We start from the raw sequence: 21,224 nt of genomic DNA, 5'->3' as shown, positions 1-21,224 counted from the left end.
ATATATATATATATATATATTTTTTTTTTTTTTTTTTTGCAGTACGCGGGCCTCTCCCTGTTGTGGCCTCTCCCGTTGCGGAGCACAGGCTCCGGACGCGCAGGCTCAGCGGCCGTGGCTCATGGGCCCAGCCGCTCCATGGCACGTGGGTTCTTCCCAGACCGGGGCACGAACCCGTGTCCCCTGCATCGGCAGGCGGACTCTCAACCACTGCGCCACCAGGGAAGCCCTGTCTTATGTATATTTAATAATTAGACCAGTCAAATGAACTCAACATCACCAAAAGAAGGACACATGTCCATGACATCACCCACAGACAAGCTACCTCCCTGCACCTGTTTCCTCATCCAAAAAACAGAAATAATGATCGCTCTATGCAGGGGAGCTGTAATGGTGAAAGGAGCTGGTGGGTGGGAAGGACCCATCCTATGCCTGGCTCACAGCAGGAGCTTAGTTAATGGTAAACATCATTATTGGTGATTTGGGCTCCATTCTAATGTCTCCTGCACTGCCCGGGGTCCCCAAACCTTGGCTTCTCAGCCTGCTGTGAAATGGGATTCTCTGCATGATATTTCATCAAGTTAACACATTTTCTACCTCACAGAGCAGCCCATCTTTCCCACCATCCTATAGAAGTGAGAACGCAATGTTTGAAGCAGCTCCGGCTTTCCCTCAGGGAACTGTCTACATTGTCAGGGGAAGGAAGTTTCTAAAAAAGGTATTTGTTATCTCTAAACTGAATTGAAATCAACTCAACAAATGTTTGATTTAAACTTTTTTATTTTTAGACATTTTTCTTTAAGCGTTTAATAGCATTTATTGATTCAGTGGCCAAATAAGGCAGCATCTGCTCTGTTAGGAAAGGCACCTGTCAGAAAAGAAACTCAACTGTGCTGCAAGACCCCTGTCTCAGGAGGCCAGCTGCAGACTCCCTGAAAGCAGGGACCATGCTTACTGTGTTTAGTAGACCCTCAACTGGCATACAGGAGCCCTTAAAGGATGTTTACTGAGGTAATCGTCATCAGTTAAAAACAAAACACAACGCTTTGCCTCCCCCTCACCTCTCTACCTCCCCCTTCCATTTCCAAGCTTTCATTTATACTAGACGGATATGTTCTTCTTTCTTCCAGGAAGATTCCACTGTGGACAGAAGAGTTTGGCTTTCAGCGGCCGTGGCTCACAGGCCCAGCCACTCCGCGGCATGTGGGATCTTCCCAGACCGGGGCACGAACCCGCGTCCCCTGCATTGGCAGGTGGACTCTCAACCACTGCGCCACCAGGGAAGCCCTAATCTTTTTTTTTTTAAAGCAGAATACATCTGGGAAACATATCTATGTGGGCTTGAGTCCTTAAATGGCTTTGCCCTGGTTCGAGGCCATCTCATGCCTTGCTCCTTGGGCCTAAGTGGTGGGGGAATGAAGCAGAAATCCTTAGAGCTTGGATGGATTTGGAAACGGCCCCTTTGGCTACAATCATGGAAGCCCAGAGGAGGCTACCAAAGTGGCTTTGCCCCACTTTTGGTGTGGAAGCTGACCCCCGACCTCCACTCGGACACATGGGTAAGCCTGTCCTCCTCTTGTTCAGCTCACAAAAGAATCCATGTTCTTTGAGCCGGGATGTTAGGGAAGAGTGTGATACAACAAAAAGATGGACTTTGGAGTCAAAGAGACCACGGTTTGAGTCTTGTCTTTGCAACTTACTGTCTCACAAGCTGTGAGACTTTGAGCAAGTATTTTTTCTTCTTGAGTTTGAAATTCTCATTGGCAAATGGGAAAAATAATACCTCCCAGGGTTATTGGGAAAAATAAATCCCATGACATAACTTATGTAAAAGCACCTTGCAAAGTGTCTGGTGGATATTTAAACACAGGAGGGAGAAGAGATGTCTGGGGAGAAAGAAATTGCCTGTATTTCTCCAGATATATTCAAGTGAGCATTTTTATAGTGGGATGACATGAACTGTGTGACCCTGTGTCAGTCTTCTTACCTCCTGACCCTCAGTTTTCCCTCAAAAGAGATTTCCCTCAGAAGGAGAGACTCCTAGAGTTTAAGGTTAAATGTCAGAGTGTGTCACTGTCTGTAACAGAATACAGATTTATTACCTTGTTTCCAAGATGCCTTCAACTGTAAAATGCACAACTGGCTAAAAAACAGCTTTTTGAGAGAGAGAGAGAGAAAAAAAATGCAACCTCATTAGTGGACCCATCAATTTTAAGACATATTCTGATTTCGGAATCATTAAAATGGGAACAAGTGTATGTCTTACAATGGAAGAAATTCATAATAATAATGCTGGCTCCCATTTATAAAGCATCTGCTGGGTGCCAGGAACTACCTAAGCTGTTTTACTAAGTCCTTGGCTTGTTACAGTCACCCAGTGAGGCAGACGTTATTCCCATTTCACGTTAGGAAACAGAATACGGAGGGGTCAAGTCACTTTCCCAAGGCCACAGAACCAGGAAATAGGGCTTGGAAGGCAGGTCTTCTTAATTCCAAAATGCTTTCCTCTTTCAGTAGATTGTTCTCCAGGCTGAAGTGTCAAAGAGATGAGTTCTGTCCAGAGGAATGGTTTGTGAATGTGGTACTTTGAATATATCCTGAATCTTTGCAAGGTGACCAGGAAGGGCAGAGGTAACATAAATAGAGTTGTAATCTAATCAGTCTCCAAATACTGGACCTTAGAGGTAAGATGGTAACTGGAGAGTGAGGATTGCTCAGAATCCAAATAGAGGGAAGCCAAGAAATGAGACTGAGTCAAGGTTAATCCAGCCCCCGTGGGGGGGTGTGGGGGGAGGGGCCCTGACCAGACACCAGGCTTATTCCAGGCCCATGGACACTACAACAAGCTTTCATCCTAGATGCCATTCTTCCTCAAGGTCATCCTATGTCTTCGACTTTGACTCTTTACTAAAGAAGTAGACACCTTTGGAGAAGAATCCAGTTTTTCCCAAAACCTTTCTTAGAGGGAGGAATGTGCTGATCGATAACCGTGAGCTAGCTAGCGGTCATGTAGCACTGGAACAAGCTATGAATTAACAAGCTGGGTTGTTGGTGAGTTAGTCCAAGTTAGTCCCCCTGTGCCTGATTATGGGATTGACTATTTTGCTCTACAAAGCTGTGGATATGGCCCTTCCTCTGCTATGACCTCAGGGCAGACCCTCTAAGGAGCATGCCCTGACCCCTGACTCCTGACCAGAAGACTCCTGGGCTATCTGCCTGTCTGTCTGTCTGTCTAGCTATTGTGTTTGGGGGGAGACAGCTAAACCCACAGCAGTGGATTCCCAAAATAGCACAGCTTTTTGGAAGGGTGGCAGCAGGGATATGGACGTACCTGGGGTGGGACCCGGCAGGATGGGGTTGGGGGTTGCCTGAAGCATCAGGGATCGCATAAGAGATGACCCTGTCGACTTGACCGGAACAAACTCATAGTGAAGCTGCCAGAGGAGAAATGTGCTTCTTGGTCTTGACTGAAGGCTCTTTGGACAGTGGCCAAGACAGCGCCCAGGATGGGGGGTCACCGAGTCTCCACGTGGACGTCAACAGGGCTGAAGGTCACAGTTGCAGGGTGTTGGCTGCTGTTGCTGTTTGGGCCCAGGGCAGAAGGGGAGGCTGGCTTGGGGACCTTGGGCTCCAGCTCCCGTCTTGTCCTCATTTTCCTGTAATGAGATACACACGCATGGCTGAGCCTTCCCCCTCATATGCCTTGGGGAACAAGCTCTGTGACTACAGCTCCAGTGATGAAATTAATATAGATCATCGTTAAATCATGTTGCTTAATTGCCAATCACAGAAGCTTACAACTGGAAGGGATCTCAGACATCAGGTAGTCTGACCCTTCAGTTTCTTTGTTTAACCTAGGTTGGATACTTAATTTTATTTTTTTTCCTATTAATGAATGAGTAAAGCAGCAGATAGGTGGCTATTTTGAAGGCAAAATGAAGATATTACGTTTTTTTTCTGTTCAGAGTTGTAATGTGAAGCCTCGTTATGCTTTCTAAGTTTATTGCTAGAAATATTGAAGAACTAGAATAGTGAAGAACACAGTTGAGAAGAGAATGGACTTAAAACATATATCCTGGCTTTCATCTCATACGCCATAAAATTCAATAACTAACAACAATCATTCATTCTAATGTCTACATGAAATTTCATCTTGTTGACCTATCGTGCTTCTTTTTTCAAAATTTCAAATCCTCAGAGAAGTTACACAAATAGTACAACTAATACCTGAATACCCTTCTCTAAACAATTGACAAATTAACAATTTGCCACATTTGCTTTCTTTCTTTTACTTGCCCCATTTACACACAGACACAGACACAGACACACACACAGTTTTTTAAAAACTCATGAACCATTTGTGAGTTAGTTGCAGACATCATGCCACTTCAACACTAAATACTCCTAAGGACAAGGGCATTCCTCAATGTAACCATAACACAATTATCACACTTTAAGAACCTTCCATTTTTGTTGTTGTTGAATTAAAATTTCTGCCTATTCTTTTCTTTTCTTTTTGGCTGCGTTGGGTCTTCGTTGTGGCGCGCGGGCTTTCTCTGGTTGCGGCGAGTGGGGGCTACTTTTCATTGTGGTGCGTGGGCTTCTCATTGCGGTGGCTTCTCTTGTTGCAGAGCACGGGCTCTAGGTGCACGGGCTTCAGTAGTTGTGGCGCACGGGCTTAGTTGCCCCGCAGCATGTGGGATCTTCCTGGACCAGGGCTTGAACCCGTGTCCCCTGCACCGGCAGGCGGATTCTTAACCGCTGCGCCACCAGAGAAGTCCCCCTATCCTTTTCTTTTATTGAAGTATAGTTGATTTACAATGTTGTGTTAATTTCTCATGTACAGCAAAGTGATTCAGTTACATATATATATTTTTTTTCATATTCTTTTCCATTATAGGTTATTATAAGATATTGAATATAGTTCCCTGTGCTATACAGTAGGACCTTGTTGTTTATCTATTTTGTTTGTATCTGCTAATCCCAAACTCCTAATTTATCCCTCTCCCCCAACCCCTGCCTTTTCCCTTTGGTAACCATAAATTTGTTTTCTATGTCTGTGAGTCTGTTTTGTAAATAAGTTCATTTGTATCACATTTTAGATTCCATATATAAGTGATATCATGATATTTGTCTTTCTCTGTCTGACTTACTTCACTTAGTATGATAATCTCTAGGTCCATCCATGTTGCTGCAAATGGCATTATTTCATTCTTTCTTATGGCTGAGCAGTATTCCATTGTGTATACATACCACATCTTCTTTATCCGTTCATCTGTCAATGGACATTTAGGTCGCTTCCATGTCTCAGCTATTGTAAATAGTGTTGCTATGAACATTGGGGTGCAAGTATCCTTTTGAATTATAGTTTTCTCCATATATGCCCAGGAATGGAATTGCTAGATCACATGGTAACTCTATTTTAAGTTTTTTAAGGAACCTCCACACTCTTTTCCATAGTGGCTGTACCAACTTACATTCCCACCAACAGTGGAGGAGGGTTCCCTGTTCTCCACACTCTCTCCGGCACTTATTATTTGTAGACTTATTTTTTTAACTTTTTTTTTTTTTTTTTTTTTTTGCGGTACGCAGGCCTCTCACTGTTGTGGCCTCTCCCATTGCGGAGCATAGGCTCCGGACGCACAGGCTCAACGGACATGGCTCACGGGCCCAGCCACTCCGCAGCATGTGGGATCTTCCCGGACCAGGGATCGAACCCGTGTCCCTTGCATTGGCAGGTGGATTCTTAACCACTGGACCACCAAGGAAGTCCAGTAGACTTTTTAATTATGGCCATTCTGACCAGTGTGAGGACATACCTCATTGTAGTTTTGATTTGCATTTCTCTAATATTTAGCAATGTTGAGCATCTTTTCATGTGTCTATTGACCACCTGTGTGTCTTCTTTGGAGAAATGTCTATTTAGAGACACTTCCATTTTAAAGATGATAAAATCAAAGCACAGGGAGGCTAAATAACTTGCCTGCTTTTGACAGACCAAAGACTGAACACAGGTTTCTCAATTCCCAGCCCACGTATCATTGTAAACAGGATGGGGTGAGTAGAGTCTCCATCCAAATTTCAACCTAGACAAGGGGTTTAGAGCTCCAGCAATGATGCAGAGGAATGGCGGGTAGAACTTGGGGTCTGATGCCACTTCCTGGTTTGAAATAGACCCAAACTGTAACAGCCCAAAGATTTTTTAAAATAACACATGAAATGTTATTATTGCTATTACACGTGTACTGGTGGGAGTATTCTCTCTGAAACGAGATGAACTGGGTCTGAATCCGCGCTCTGCCAATTAGGGCTGAGTAAATTCAGGCATGTTACTTAATCTCTCTGTGCCTGTTTCACACCTATAAAATTGGGGATATAGAAGCACCCACTTTGTGGTGCTGTTACGAAGACCTAATGAGTTAATACATGTAAAGAGCTTAGAACCGTGCCCAGCACATAGTAAGAGATCAATACATGTTAGCTACCCTTATAAAATCATTAATATTATTATAAAAACAATGCAGAAATAAAGAAGCACACCCCTTGACCTTGCAAACACCAACCAACCAACTAACCTACTAGCAATCCCATCATGCAGACATACTGGTTGTTAACACCTTGTGGTATATCATTTGAACTTTTCCTGGGTGCACGTGCGTAACCCATGTGTATGATCATAATGTACGTACTGCTTTAGGGACTTCCCTGGTGGTCCAGTGGTTAAGAATCCACCTTCCAATGCAGGGGACGCAGGTTCGATCCCTTGTAGGGGAACTAAGATCCCATATGCTGCAGGGTACTTAAGCCCACGCACCACAACTACTTAGCCTATGCACCCTTGAGCCTGTGCGCCACAACTAGAGAGAAGCCGTGCACCGCAACGAAGAGCCACTAGCCGCAACGAAAGATCCCATCTGCCACAACTAAGACCTGACGTAGCCAAAAAATAAATAAATTTTTAAAAAATGACATACATACTGCTTTGTAAAATTTGACAATATGTTGTAAACAACTTTCCTCATCAATTTATACATTTCTACAATATTTTTAATGGCTTCCAGGTCTTGTATGATGTAATTGAATTTAGTCTTTTAATTTTGATTTATTCACTGAAAAGAATAATCTTCTAGCAAAGCTGTGACTACAGGTGATAACACATAAGGTGATAACACAGCAGTTACTCTTCTTACAATCAATTTATATGATTTTATTTCCTCTTATTTAGTCCCAGAAAGTAAAGTCGCAGGTATGTGCATTTCTGTATTTGTCACCTCAAATACTCATGTGGTCCACACGATACAACCTAGCAAGGGCTCTCCAGGAGAAGAGGATTGAAACACTCCTCTCTTATCTACAAATTACATATAAGAGTTTACTACACAGCTCAAGGTTATTATCATTGTCATTATATTATTATATTTTAAAAATATTTCTCCAAATACAAAAATATATGGTCACTGTGAGGTTATTCCAGTAGAACAGACAGCAAAAAAGGACCCACAAAGGGTTAGAGCATTTGATGATGGACTCATAGATACTGCTGTGCACATAATAGGCACCCACAAACATTAGTTCCCATTCATTCTGGCATCACTGAAGGGACCAGACAGTTCCAAAGCCCAGGGCATCCCATACCTGTTGTACATCTTCAACAAGATCAGAACCACGGTGAAGATGATGATGACAACCACCACAATGGCAGCAACGATGGCTCCAGAACCTACGAGGAAGAGAGGAGTGGAGATGGCTAACGTGCAAACTGAAATGCAAGGAAGGATTCGGAGGCTGGGAGGAAGACACAACACCTGGCACCCTCACTGGGTCAAGGAGAGGAGAGAACGTGAAATCCTGGCATACTCACTGCTGACCCCAGGACAGAGTCACATCTAGAGTGGCAGTGTACCTCTAACTCCGATGGGACTTGGAGGGCCATATCCTCAGCACCTGCCCTGCCAAAATCCTGCCTTAGGCTAAGTCCTGCTCTTATCATCCCCAAGATAGCTTTGAACTTCTTTTGTGAAATAAAACATCCTTCCTTCTTTCAGATGATATAAAAGTAATATGTGGTTTTTGTAGATAATTTTTTTTTTTCCTACAGGACACACATGGGCAACAACAATAGCCCTGTGCCCTGTGTAGATAATTTTGAAAACATACATACAAGCCAAAGAGGAGGGGAAGATGAAGACCTCATTACCCCAAGAGCCACTGATAGTCTACATACGTATACATTCACCAATGTGATCACGTTTTTGCATACATGCATATTTATCTATCATCTTTTAGAATAATTTATTAATCCTATATCTGAAAATCCATCTTAAGAAAATATTCATAAATATGGAAAAATATGCACTCGATAAAAATGGAACCATATTCCATAGACCGTTTTACAACAAAATACCCTGATCCTTTTGCTATGTAAGTACACAGTTTTCTTCATGACTCTTGAAGGCTGTATAGTACTCCACTGTTTGCCTGTGCCATAATTTGTTTACCAATTCTTTATTGAGGATATTTATGTTGCATTCAATTTTACACTATTAAAAACATGGCTATGATGAATGTCCTTGTAGCTTAATATCTCAGATTCTAATTTCAGTATCAGCTCCCAGTCCCAAGGTCAAATTCTAATATTAGGTTCAAGATCAACAGCCTTGCCAGAATTGATATAGAAAACATCAAGAATCATAAAAAAGCTTCATACTTTAAACCGATCTATTTGATTCTGGGGAATTGATCATAGGGAATAATCCCAAATACAGAAAAAGCTATATGAATGAAAATGTTTATTACATTATTGATATTCTAAATATGGGAAGGGTTTAATAAGGTATAGCACACTCATCCATGAAATATACTGTAATTAAAATAATAATTATGAAGACTATGGTACACTTTCGATGATAGAAAAGTGTGGAATATAGAATATGACATTATATCCACATCCACATATACATACATATACATTATGTTGCAACCATTAAATATGTGCATACAGACATAACATTGAACAAATCATTCGTGGTATGATTCCACGAATACAAAGTTCAAAACCAAGGTAGAATTAATCTATGGTGGTAGAAGTGAGAACAGTGGGTTCCCTTGAGTGGGTGGGGGATAGTGATTGCAAAGGGCACCAGAACTTCTGAAACACTGATGGTGGCCTGATTCTTCATCTGGGGGGCTGGCTACACAGCTGTGTGCACTTTGTGAAAATTCGTCCAGCTGTGCACTTATCATTTGGGCACTTTTTCGAACATATGTAATGCTTTTATAAAAAGTTTACTTAAAAAACAACAATGACTGTGCATTTATTCATAGGAAGAAGGACAGAGGGAAAAAGGGAGGGGGTGGGGAATCCATCATGGAGTTACTTGTTTTTCTTTCCTTCCTGGGGAGTCCAGTGGGTTTTTCAACCTCGGCTGGATAATTCTCTGTTGTGGGGACTGTCCTGTGCCTTGCAGGGTATTTACCAGGATCCCTGGCCTGTACTCACTAGATACCAGTAGCACTTCTCCTCCCACACTCCCAGTTGTGACAAGCAAAAATGTCTTCAGACATTGCCAAGTGTCTCCTGGTGGTAGGGTTGCCAGATAAAATATAGAATACCCATTAAATTAGAATATCTGATAAACAATGAATAATTTCAAAATATTGCATGGTATATCCTTATACTAAAAATCTATTAATTGTTTATCTTTTTTTTTTTTTTTTGCGGTACGCAGCCTCTCACTGTTGTGGCCTCTCCCGTTGCAGAGCACAGGCTCCGGACGCGCAGGCTCAGCGGCCATGGCTCACAGGTCCAGCCGCTCCGCGGCATGTGGGATCTTCCGGGACCGGGGCACGAACCCGTGTCCCCTGCATCGGCAGGCGGACTCCCAACCACTGCGCCACCAGGGAAGCCGAATTGTTTATCTTAAATTCAAATTTAATTGGTATCCTGTACTTTTATTTGTTAACTCTGGCAACCTTATTTAGGGGGCAAAACTGCCTAGTTGAGAGCCATGACTTTTAGTTAAACGAAAACGTATTATTCCCATCTTGCTGACAGTGATTCTATCTACCCTGCATTTCACTTCAGAACTATTTTGAGACATATCTCAGCAGGCCTCTGTAGGTCTCCCCACCCAGCAAGAGCAGGCTAACATGTGGGACCCTGTCCCAAGAGTGACCCTCTCTGGGTCTCCATAGAAGAGCCACATCCTGCCATTAACCCAGCTTCCTGCGAGTACCCCAGCCTGTAGCTGTTTAACACTGCTCATCACTGCTCCATGTGTGTCGGGAGGCCTGTTCCGTTCATGGAGGCATGAACCAAGTCACCTGAGATGACTGAAATGGACCCAAATTTCACCTAATACAGCCAGTTGGTTTTCTGAAGAATGGTCCTCAAATTTTTCCTTCTAGGGACCCCTTGTTCTTGGCAAATGTCTCCCCAGGACTAACTCTTCCTACCTACATTCATTTACTCCTTGGTAAACTGATGGGATGTTTTTGCTTTGCAAAACTAGGACGAAAGTAGCTGCATTTTAAGGTGACTCGTGTAGGGCCATCTTACAAGAGATACAAATTTCCATCACCTTCTAAGCCCCAAAACTCCCTAATGAAAATAATAGTAATAGTAATAATAATACTCACTAGGTACTTAGTATGTTTCATACGCACAGAGGCTATTCTATGTTTTTTACATGGATTATCCCTTCTAGCTTTCACACCTACCTATGTGGCAGCATTGTTAATATTCCCATCTTATAGATGAGGAAATCAGGCCCAGAGCAGTGAAGTCATGTGCTCAGGGTCACGTAGTTGGCAAGTGGTATATCACGGAGACTGAGACCCAGGCAGCGTGTCTCCAGGGCCCACGCTCTTGACCTCGACACCAGGAGCTGACCACAACACCTGTCCCGCCCTCGCTCCCCTGGCCGCCAAGCTAAGTTGACCTTACTCTTGTACAGAAAGTCTTCTCCTCTGGTGGTCATGTTCAATGAGAAGAAGGTGGTACTCCCCAAAGGGGTAGCTGTGGTCATCTCGACCTGCTGAGAAGGAAGATGAGATATCATTTAAAACCAGAGTAATCTTTGTAACCCCGGTATGACGCCTCTTTTGGTCTTCATCTGGGTGACGGGAGAAAATATTTAAGCATGCAGTTTCTCTTAGCAGCAATTAAAGATAAGGCCTTTTACTATACACTATGGGGAATTAAAAATAAGGTCTGACATTTGTAAAGAACTTCATTTTTCAGAGCAGTTTCTATTTATTCAACTCCTCCTAACTATGTTTCACACAGAATGTCTAAATTGATCTTCTGGAAACTGTGAGGGAGGTTATCGTTGCCATTTGACTGATGAAACTGAAGCCCCCAGTGCCATGTGGAGCCCCAAGTTTACCTAGAAGAACTGAACGCTGAGCGTCTACTTCCCACGCTAGTGGGGCTTTGGCCACCCCACAACCGTGCTTGAAATTGTGTTCCTGCTTTCAAAAGCTTTACAATCTAAGGAGGAAAGAATAAAAGCAAATGAAAAAAATTATGGTTACTTGATTATTAAGCAGTCAGTGACATGAGCCATCGGGTTGTGAAGAATGATTTCAAGAAGGAGATCAATTTGAATGGGTCTTGAAGGATGAGTGTGGTCTGGGGATGGGGGTGGAGGAGAGAGAACACAGGTGTGGTTACGCAAAGCCCTCAATGGGAAGAGAGCATCTCCCATGCACAAGGCTGTCTTCACAAATGCCATCTGTCAGCTCACTTAATGCTCTCAATCATCACATTTTGCTGCTGAGAAAATGAGGCTCAGAGTGGTTGAGTGAATCGACCAAAGTCACACAGTTACGAAGACGTGGAGCTCGGCCCAAAGGCAAACTCCTTGCCTCCGGAAGCTCACATTCTGGTGAGAGTGAGAGAGACAGGAGGTTTGACCATAGCATTCTCCGGCTCAAAAAACAATCATCTCCCCGGTACCCACACTTCTATATCTGGCAGTGAAAGCCCTTCACTGGCTGTTTCCACCCTCCATTTCAGCCTCCTGGTTCCTCCTACCAACCTCTGCCCAATTGCTGGGACAACGGGCCACTCCATCCTCCCCCGTCGTTCCTGGTCTTTGCTGTCTCTGGGCTGCGGCCCCAGGCTTTGGCCTCCCAGGTCCCCCAACTCTGCCAGCGTATGATGGAAACAGGGGTCAGCACCCCTCCAAGCGGGGTCAGGTCATCTGCAGCCAGGCTGGGGGCTCTGGTGGCTATGACCTGTTCCCCTGCCAACCCTCCCAACAAGGGCCTCAGCCTCAGAATGACCCTGTGTGGCCAGGCCCTGTTGATCCACAGGATAGGCTCTGCCTTTACTTTCTCTGCCCTCCTTTAAGTCTTGAGATCCTGCCTAAACTACTGCTCCACCCCCAGCTATGTCTGTCCCCTCCTCCCAAAAACCCAATCCTCAGGACTTTCACAACTCAGGCTTCCTGAAGGACGTGTCTGTGACTCTGATGTCCCCATGCCGGCCAACCTTTCAACCTTTCAGCCTGGCTGGGCTTCCTGTCTCCTGACTACCTTAAACAGAACTGGGTTGCTGGCCATGCTCCATTGCCCGCTCCCCCTCCAAAAGGAACAGAACCTTCCAGACTCAGCCCAGTCACCTTCAGGAAGACTTCCCGCCAGATAGAATTAGCGATGCTACCCTCCATCCTCCCATAGCAGTGCCCTGCAAAGAAACACCACCACAGCTTGTGTCTCAGTTGCTGTGTCTGGCAGTCAACTTTCCACGTTCATTGTCAGGTCCTTGAGGTAGAGACTGTTTCTGGTTCTTTTCACTCCTGTCTGGCTCTCCTCACCTTTGCCAGTGGAAGGACTTGAGTGAGTGGCTGAACCTCTCCCAGCTGGGGTTGCTGTTTGTAAAATGAGGTAGCTTTTCCCAAGGGAAATGAGGGATCAAGGTTAAGTATGGAAAGTGCTTTTAAGTGCTCAGTAAATGGTAGATAGCCCTCAGGATTTTAGTGGGTATCAGTGAATACTTGCTGAACTAATTAGAGACAGGAGCTCAAAACAGAAAAAAAATTCTTTCTATAAAAATAGGTATGGACCAGGCTTCCCTGGTGGCTCAGTGGTTAAGAATCCACCTGCCAATGCAGGGGACACGGGTTCGAGCCCTGGTCTGGGAAGATTCCACATGCCGTGGAGCAACTAAGCCCGTGTACCACAACTACTGAGTCCACACGCCACAACTACTGAAGCCCGTGCGCCTAGAGCCCGCGCTCTGCAACAAGAGAAGACACCTCAATGAGAAGCCTGTGCACCGCAACAAAGAGTAGCCCCCGCTCGCCACAACTAGAGAAAAGCCCGCATGCAGCAATGAAGACCCAATGCGGCCAAAAATAAATAAATAAATTTATTTTTTAAAAAAATAGGTATGGACCAATTTGCGAACATGGAATAAAATTCTTCCCCAGCCCCCGACCCCGACTCCTGCTCCTAAGGAGAGGTGGCTGAACCCCTCCCTCAACACACACATATACACACTCCCCATCTCAGCATTTGCCCAGACGCTCTGCTTCTATCCCCACCAACATCAAGCTGAGGACACTCACCAGTAACGCTTTCTCACAATTCCTTTTAAACACAAAAAAGAGAGAAAAACAAAAATAAAAACAGAAAGAAGAGGCAAATAGGTGGCCATTGGTCAAAGGTCATTTAAGGAGAGAGACATGGCATAATCACTAGATAAACTAAACCCTACCATGGACACATCCCCCGTTAAACCAACATGCACAAAGATGACGGAAGCCACCATCCGAGTGTCTGCCACATACCAAGACCTTGTGCCAGATATTTTTATCCATCCTCTGATTTAATTAGCAAATGCCATGTAAAGTAGGTTTTCCGCTCCCCTCGTTTCAAATGAGGACCCTGAGACTTTCCATGCTCATACAGCCTGGAGGCTGCAGGCTTGGCATATGAACTTGGTTCTGCAAACTTCAAAGACTACATCCTTCCCTCTACACCACCTGCCCCTGGTACACCTCGGTGGGGAGTTGGGGAATGAACAGTCACTACAGGAACCTGCACACATGCACTCACAGACACATACCGACCAGTAATGGAGCCGCCTAAGGCCACCAGGACACAGGCTCCTCTGCAGGTCCTTCAGGGTGACCTCCTGGGTGCCAAGTTCCAGGTGTGACTCCTTTTCAGATAGGCCCGGCTACTCTTCTTTCTGAGAGAACAGTGAGTAATCCCAGAGCATATCGTGCCCCATCTAAGGACCGAGGGCTTTAATTACGTCTCTGTTCCTGCCACATCAGAGAAGGTGGGAGGGAGGGTGGTGGAGCGTTGATGGCCAAGGATGTGGGTGTTTTCATGTGTGGGGCCTCTGCAATTCTTGTTAACCAAGTGAGATCCAGCAGGGGATTTCAGTATCAAATGTGCCCATGACCGGGATCCATGGCCACAGAAAATGGGGGAGCATACAGGGAGGGTGAAGCTAGTTTTTACTGACAGAGGTTAATTTAATAATTAATAATAATAATATACTATGTGCCCCAGGCACTGCATTCAGTGATTTATGTGGGAGGTCTCATTTAATCCTCATACCTTTCTGGTTAGGAGGGTGCAGTCACTGTGCCCACTCTACAGATGAGGAAACTGAGACTCAGATCAGAGAAGAAATCAATCTAAGCTCACAAGGCTAATATGTAGCCATGCTAGGATTCAAGCTAGGGTCTGTCTGATTTCACAGCCCCTTCTCCATAAACTCTCACTGGACTGCCTCCCAGTGAATCTGGGGACCAAATCAGTGTAGGGCTTTGATGAGAAAAACCTCACAGGCTGTGGCACAGAGAGCCAGAGCCCTTGATCTAACCCTGACCCAGACTGGTCCTACCTGACTGGTCCCTGACCTTGCCTATACTCTGAACCTGTCTCCAGCCGAGCCTTAATCTCATTTGCAGAATCTATAAGAAACTTTTTCCTTGGGTTGTTTACAAATGGCCCCGTGTGGAAGGTCAGTTTGGGAAGTGATGGAGGATCATGAACCTCACTGAACCACCCCTCTCTGACTGTTCCTTGGTTACGTGTAAGGGCCATAACTGGAGGATAAATGTTGCAAGACCCCACCTGTCCAAAATATTTCCCCCTTCTGCTCTGCCCCTGCGGTACCCTCCTTCCCTCTGGCCTAGCCTAAAAGTTCCTCCCTGGATAAGACAGCCCAGATGCTATCAACCCTGGCAGACCCCTACCCAAACGTCCAACTATAGCTCAGAATAGGTAAGCCATGAATGCCTGGGACCCACCAAAACATTGGGATCGATTTCTCCCATTCACCTGAGAGATGGGAGATTCAGCATGACTTGGTTTCTCCCACAGACAAGAACCTCACTACTCCCAAGCAGTCCCTTGATAATTATGTGTTCATTATCAGAAAATTAACTTTCATTTTGGAACCAAAAGCTCTCCCCTTGTGATTTTAACCCATTCGTCCTAATTCTCTTCCCACAAAGGTAATCTGCTACTTCTTACACATGACAATGATCATGCTTAAAAGCCCTTCTATGTATGAAAAGTTAAGTTCTATGAATGGTACAGTTACGGTAGCTGAAATCAGCACATCAATTTTACCTCCCACCAGTAGGTGGCAATAGCAGTTGGCTATAGTATGTCCTTTCGGACTTAACCAACAAATCGTTGGCAAATGTCCCGTGAACCCAACCTGTTTCTAAGTGGAGGCGCTTTCTGCCCTTGAAAACAGCAACTGTATGTTCTCTGATGATTTTCTTCTCCGGGATAAATATTCTCAGCTCCTTCAAACAATCTTTAGGGTGATAGTCTCCCTCATGGATGGCTTCCTTGTTTCTCTGTATGTCAATGTCTTCCTTAAATATAACACCCCAAACTGGATACATGACTCCAGAGGGGGCCTGAACTCTCCAGAATGACATACAATTATCAGACCTGAGCCTGAATTCTACTATTTACTAGCTGTGTGACCTCCGTCAGCTTTCTTCACTTCTTAGTTTTCTGATCTGTAAAACAGGAATTACAAACTTCATAGGGTTGTGTGAGAATTAAATGAGATAAAACGTGATATATTCAGCACAGTGGCTGCACACAAAACCTATTGATATTGCAATGGATTAATGCAGACAAATAGCCCATTAGCTTTACAGGCAGCCACAGACCCTGCTCCACCCAGACCCTGCTGGGACCCCCGCAAGCCTCTTTCTGACTTATTCTTGTGCTTGTTTACGGTCAAAGCCCTAAGATCGGTAAGTACAAGGGCTTCCTACACTCAAAGTGCTATGGAACTAGAAGGCAATAACGGCCGCATTACGCACGGTGACGGTATTATGATGAGCTGCGGTCCAGTAACCAGGACTCCATTACACTCATGCGCAGCTGTCTTTTTGAACTTAAGGGCAGGACTTTGCATTGATCCCTGTTAGCCGTGACCTTGTTGATTGGGCCCTCAGGAGAGAAACTCCAGCTCCTGCTGGGTGGCTCCTGAGAACTCTTGACAGTCTGTGACAGAGCATGTTGTTTAGGAACTCAGGACCCAGCAAGGGCTTCGGGGTCAGGTAGCCCTGGGTTTTATTCTTGGGCTCCCTGCTGACCGGCTCTCCAAGCCAAGCCACTTCTCTAGGCCTCAGTGTTCTCATTTATAAAGCAGGAATAACACTCCCTATCTTGCTGGGTTATGGGAATAAATGAGATGTTATAACTGTCCAGCACAGTGCCTGCTGGATGGTGGGTGACGGGTGAATGTCCATCCCAGCCTCTCTTCTCCTTTCCTTCCTGTCCCCAGTCTGTGTTCTCCCTCCTCTTCGTGGAGACCCCAGTTCTCCACCTGGCCAAGTGTTTGCTGCATTTGCTCAAGCTCAAGTATGAACAGGGAGGTCAAGGAGCCAGGCCATGAAGGCTGATGTCCCAAGGAGGGGATCTGAGGAGGGATACCTCAGAACTTCCAGAGGTTTGACCTTCTCCTTCATTTCTGCTGAGGGTAGGGACAGAGGAAATAGTGAAACCACCCCCAGGGAGGCAAAAATCCTAATGGGACTGGTAGGGCAGGGGGGCTGCTGGGTGTAGCAAAAGAGCAATAATGAACTCATAACTTGGGGTGAGAATCAGGACACCTGGGTCCCCTTTGTTACTCTTTGCCATACAACTTTGGAAAGTCATCTCCCCTCCCTGGACCTTGGTTTTCCCACCTGTAAAATGGCCCAGTTTGGAGATGATCTCTAAGGTCCTTTCCAACTTGTGGTTCTATTGCGTGGACCAGCCATTCATAGCTTACCTCAAGAACCAGTGTCTCCCAAGATCTCATCTTTCTTTGTAGCTACCTGCTTGGGGGATATTGGGAGACGTGTGTACAGTTCAGGCTGGAAGGCAGGTGAGACTAGAACAGGCCGAGAAGAACTCCACAGAGGGGTTTTGACATGGCAGCAGCATTGCACACGGGACCCCTAGGAACCTCCAAATGCTCTGTTGACTACATAGTAACCCCAGTCTGCCTGAATCTTAACTGGCCCCTCCTACACCCTCCATTCCTGTTGGGTTCCACATCATCTCCCCCCACTCCATCTACCCTGCGTGTGCTTCGCTCTGTCCCATTGTGTGTCCCAGCTTCCAAAGGTGGGGTCTGAGTTGGCATAATGTCATCTTGAACTTGGGGCCAGACACAATTACGTACTGAATACATGTTCCTCGTGGTTGGTTCCCAGAAATTAGTAAGACCATTTCTTGTTCCCTTCATCCATCTACTTTTCCATCCTCCCATCCACTCATGCACCCACCCACCCACTGGGCACGCATTCATCCTCCCACTTGTTCTGTTCATTTTCCCTGTCATTCATTCAACCAGCGCCCACCATGTACACAGCTCTGAGACGATTCAAAGACGGGCCATGGGGATCATGTACCTAGAGTTCAGACAAAGAGGATGAGAAACGGAATTATTTCCTTTAAGAATCTTTGCTGAGACTTCCCTGGTGGTGCAGTGGTTGGGAATCCGCCTGCCAATGCAAGGGATGCAGGTTCGAGCCCTGGTCCGGGGAAAATCCCACATGCCGCGGAGCAGCTGAGCCTGTGCACCACTACTGAGCCTGTGCTCTAGAGCCCGCAAGCCACAACTACTGAGCTCGCATGCCACAACTACTGAAGCTCACGCGCCTAGAGCTCGTGCTCTGCAACAAGAGAAGCCACCGCAATGAGAAGCCCGCGCACCACAACGAAGAGTAGCCCCCGCTCACCACAAATAGAGAAAGCCCACGTGCAGCAACCAAGACCCAACGCAGTCAAAAATTAAAAAAAAAAAATTAAAAAGAATCTTTCCTTCCATCAGTATTTAGTGGGGCTCATCCCCCCTCACACCTGGTCCAGCCTGATCAGAGAGGTGGCTGATCAACATCAGATTGAAGTCCTATGGAAAAGGCAGTGGCCCGTGGCTCTGGAAGTTGGGGTTCCAGGCCCACCACATCTACTAAGTCTTATTTACCCATCTGTCAATTTCTGGCTTGAACATCCTTTGATTCTTATTTTTGTGGCCCACATTGTAAAGAAAGGTGTCTCAAGGAGCTTCCAGCCCAAGACCTGAAAGTCTGATAAGTTTCACGGACAAAGAGTTATAAATAGAAATACCAGATGAAACTTGTCACAAGGCAGATTTATACCTAGTGCCAATAGGGTGGCACAGGCCGTGCCAGGAGTCAGTGGGAGGAAGAGACCAGTGGGTATCCTGGTTGAGACTGACCGAGAGCTGGAACGTGACCCATGCCTTCCATTTGCCCCTCAGTCTTTGGGCTCAAGCCAAGGGCCCAGCCACGCAGTCCTCAAACTACACCTGAGTTCCTACATAAATCTTCAGGTGTTCCACTGTCCCCAAGGGAAATAGGCACAAGATTAAAGAGTTTCTGCCCCTAAGTGAATATGTCAGAGGAAAATAATTCCACCCCGACATTCTGATCAGGAAGGAAAGGAAACTAACATTTAAGGGGACGCTAATGAAGACTCAGGCGCTGTGCATTCATATGTTTTCTCATTTAACCAATACGACAAGGCGGGTCTTTTATCTCCTTTGCTGGGTGGAGGGAGGCTCAGCGCTTCCCTGGTGGCGCAGTGGTTGAGAGTCCGCCTGCCAATGCAGGGGACACGGGTTCGTGCCCCGGTCGGGGAAGATCCCACATGCCGCGGAGAAGCTAGGCCTGTAAGCCATGGCCACTGAGCCTGCGTGTCCGGAGCCTGTGCTCCGCAACGGGAGAGGCCACAACAGTGAGAGGACCGCGTATCGCAAAAAAAAAAAAAAGAAAGAAAAAGAAAAGAAATGGAGGCTCAGAGAGGTTAACTGACTTGCCCAAAGTCTTACAGCAAATGAATGGAGACGCTGACTCTCAAATTCAGATCTACCTCCAAACTGTGGTGGCTGCCAAATCTTCCAGGAGGTCAACAATTTTCCTGGGGGCACTCCGAGGGTCAGCAGCCCTGCTGCAGCAGGACCCTACTCACTATTTTTACTACATGTTGTGATTTTGAGCCCAAGAGTTACCATAAAACCTCAGAGAATGGAAGGGTTTCTCAAGTTTGGCACTGTTTACATTTGGGCCAGATAGTTCTTTGTTGTGGAGGTATCTTGTACATTGCAGGATGTTTAGCAGCGTCCTTGGCCTCTACCCACCAGATGCCAGTAGCATCCCCCACTTACAACAACCAAAAATGTCTCCAGATGTTTCCAAATGTCTTCTTGGAGGCAAAGTTGCCCCTGGTTGAGAACTACTGGAGTTGAGTTATGGGCCTGTCTCATAACAGCTTCCTATCCTTTCTCTCCATAAAGGTCTAGACAAACAGGAAAATGTCCAGCCTGTACTTAACATGTGTGGGTAGGCAACCAATAACAGAAAGGATGATGGCAATTATGATGCCCACAAACACAGCAGCTCCCATTTAGCAAATGCTTACTGTGTGTCAGTTACCGTGCTAAGTACTTCATACATATTTTCTCACGTACCTGTTCTCTATTTTCCAGATAAAAAAGGCGTGAGGCTCAGAAAAGTTAAGTAACTCATCCAAGGTCCCAGTACTAAGGTATGGCAGAGCTAGGATGCATTCGTTTCCTATGGCTGCTGTAACAAATTACAGCTTAAAATAACACAAATTTATTTTCTTATAGTTTAGAGGTCCAAAGCCTAAAATCACACTCACTGGGCGAAACTCAAAACGTTGGCAGGGCCATGCTCCATTCAAGGCTCTAGAGAAGACCCTGTCTCCTTGCCTTTTCTACCTTCTGTGGGCCACCTGCATTCCCTGGCCTGTGGCCCCTACCTCCCTCTTTATTATTATTATTTCTTTTATTATTTTTTTGGCTGCATCGGGTCTTAGTTGTGGCACACAGGATCTTTGTTGAGGTGCATGGGCTTCTCTCTAGCTGTGGCGCGTGGGCTCCAGGGCATGTGGGCTCTGTAGTTTGCAGCACGTGGGCTCTCTCGTTGCGGGGCGTGAGCTCAGTAGTTGTGGCGCGCGGGCTTAGTTGCCCCACGGCATGTGGGATCTTAGCTCCCCAACCAGGGATCAAACCTGTGTCCCCTGCATTGGAACGTGGATTCTTTACCACTGGGCCACCAGGGAAGTCCCCATTGTAGCATCTTCTTATCTCTCTCTCTGACCTCTGCTCCCAACCTCACATCTCTTTCTCTCTCTCTGATTCTCCAGCCTCCCTCCTATAAGGACCATTGTGATTACACTGGACCCACCCAGGTAACCCAGGATAATCCCCCATCTCAAAATCCTTAACTTAACCACATCTGCAAAGTCCCTTTCGCCACGCAAGGTAACATAGGCACAGGTTTGGGGGGTTAGGATGTGCCTATCTTTGAGGGGGCATTACTCTGCCTCATATATAGAATTCAGACTCTTATCTGTTGGACCCCAAGGTTTGTATTCAAACCATACCCGCTTCCCCTGCCCTGCCTGAACAGACACATCCCACAGGCCAGGTGCTGTGGGGAATGCGGAGGTTGATCAGACACGTTCAGGGAGTGGTGGTCACGAGCACACATCAGGAGGTAGTACGTGAGAGGTGCTGGTGCTGTAAGAGGAGCAGAGAAGGGGTCCTGAAGACACTGGGCCAGCTAGGTAGGGGTGTGGGGCATGGGCTCAGGAGGCAACGGGGCAGGCCTGATTCCATCCCTGCTGCACGAGCTGATTTCACATGTCTCAGCACCTACTTCCAAACTAACTACGAATACATCTGCAGT

The 21,224-nt window shown here is 45.9% G+C and overlaps 1 protein-coding gene across 5 annotated transcripts in view; it reads right to left on the bottom strand.

Moving 5' to 3' along the window:
- Nucleotides 1-2,070: 2,070 nt before the first annotated feature.
- The window catches only part of NCMAP (non-compact myelin associated protein), a 40,489-nt gene continuing 21,335 nt past the window's right edge, over nt 2,071-21,224 (bottom strand). For 2 of the 5 annotated variants that reach the window (XM_024766581.1, XM_024766582.1), the window contains 4 exons: nt 11,388-11,491; nt 10,946-11,036; nt 7,636-7,720; nt 2,071-3,656 (listed from right to left, as the gene is read on the bottom strand). In XM_024766581.1, the coding sequence (XP_024622349.1) occupies nt 3,515-3,656; nt 7,636-7,720; nt 10,946-11,027 (309 nt within the window). In that variant the 5' untranslated portion in view covers nt 11,028-11,036; nt 11,388-11,491 and the 3' untranslated portion in view covers nt 2,071-3,514. Of the gene's footprint in view, nt 3,657-7,635; nt 7,721-10,945; nt 11,061-11,387; nt 11,492-21,224 lie in introns of those variants that run through there. The other 3 variants (XM_024766583.1, XM_024766580.1, XM_024766579.1) reach the window with 3 other exon arrangements.

Source organism: Neophocaena asiaeorientalis, unplaced genomic scaffold, assembly GCF_003031525.2.
Source record: "Neophocaena asiaeorientalis asiaeorientalis breed wild unplaced genomic scaffold, Neophocaena_asiaeorientalis_V1.1 scaffold79, whole genome shotgun sequence".
NCBI classification, from domain to species: Eukaryota; Metazoa; Chordata; class Mammalia; order Artiodactyla; family Phocoenidae; genus Neophocaena; species Neophocaena asiaeorientalis.
The sequence above is the reverse complement of the archived record's forward strand: the minus strand, read 5'-3'. Positions and strand labels throughout refer to the sequence as shown.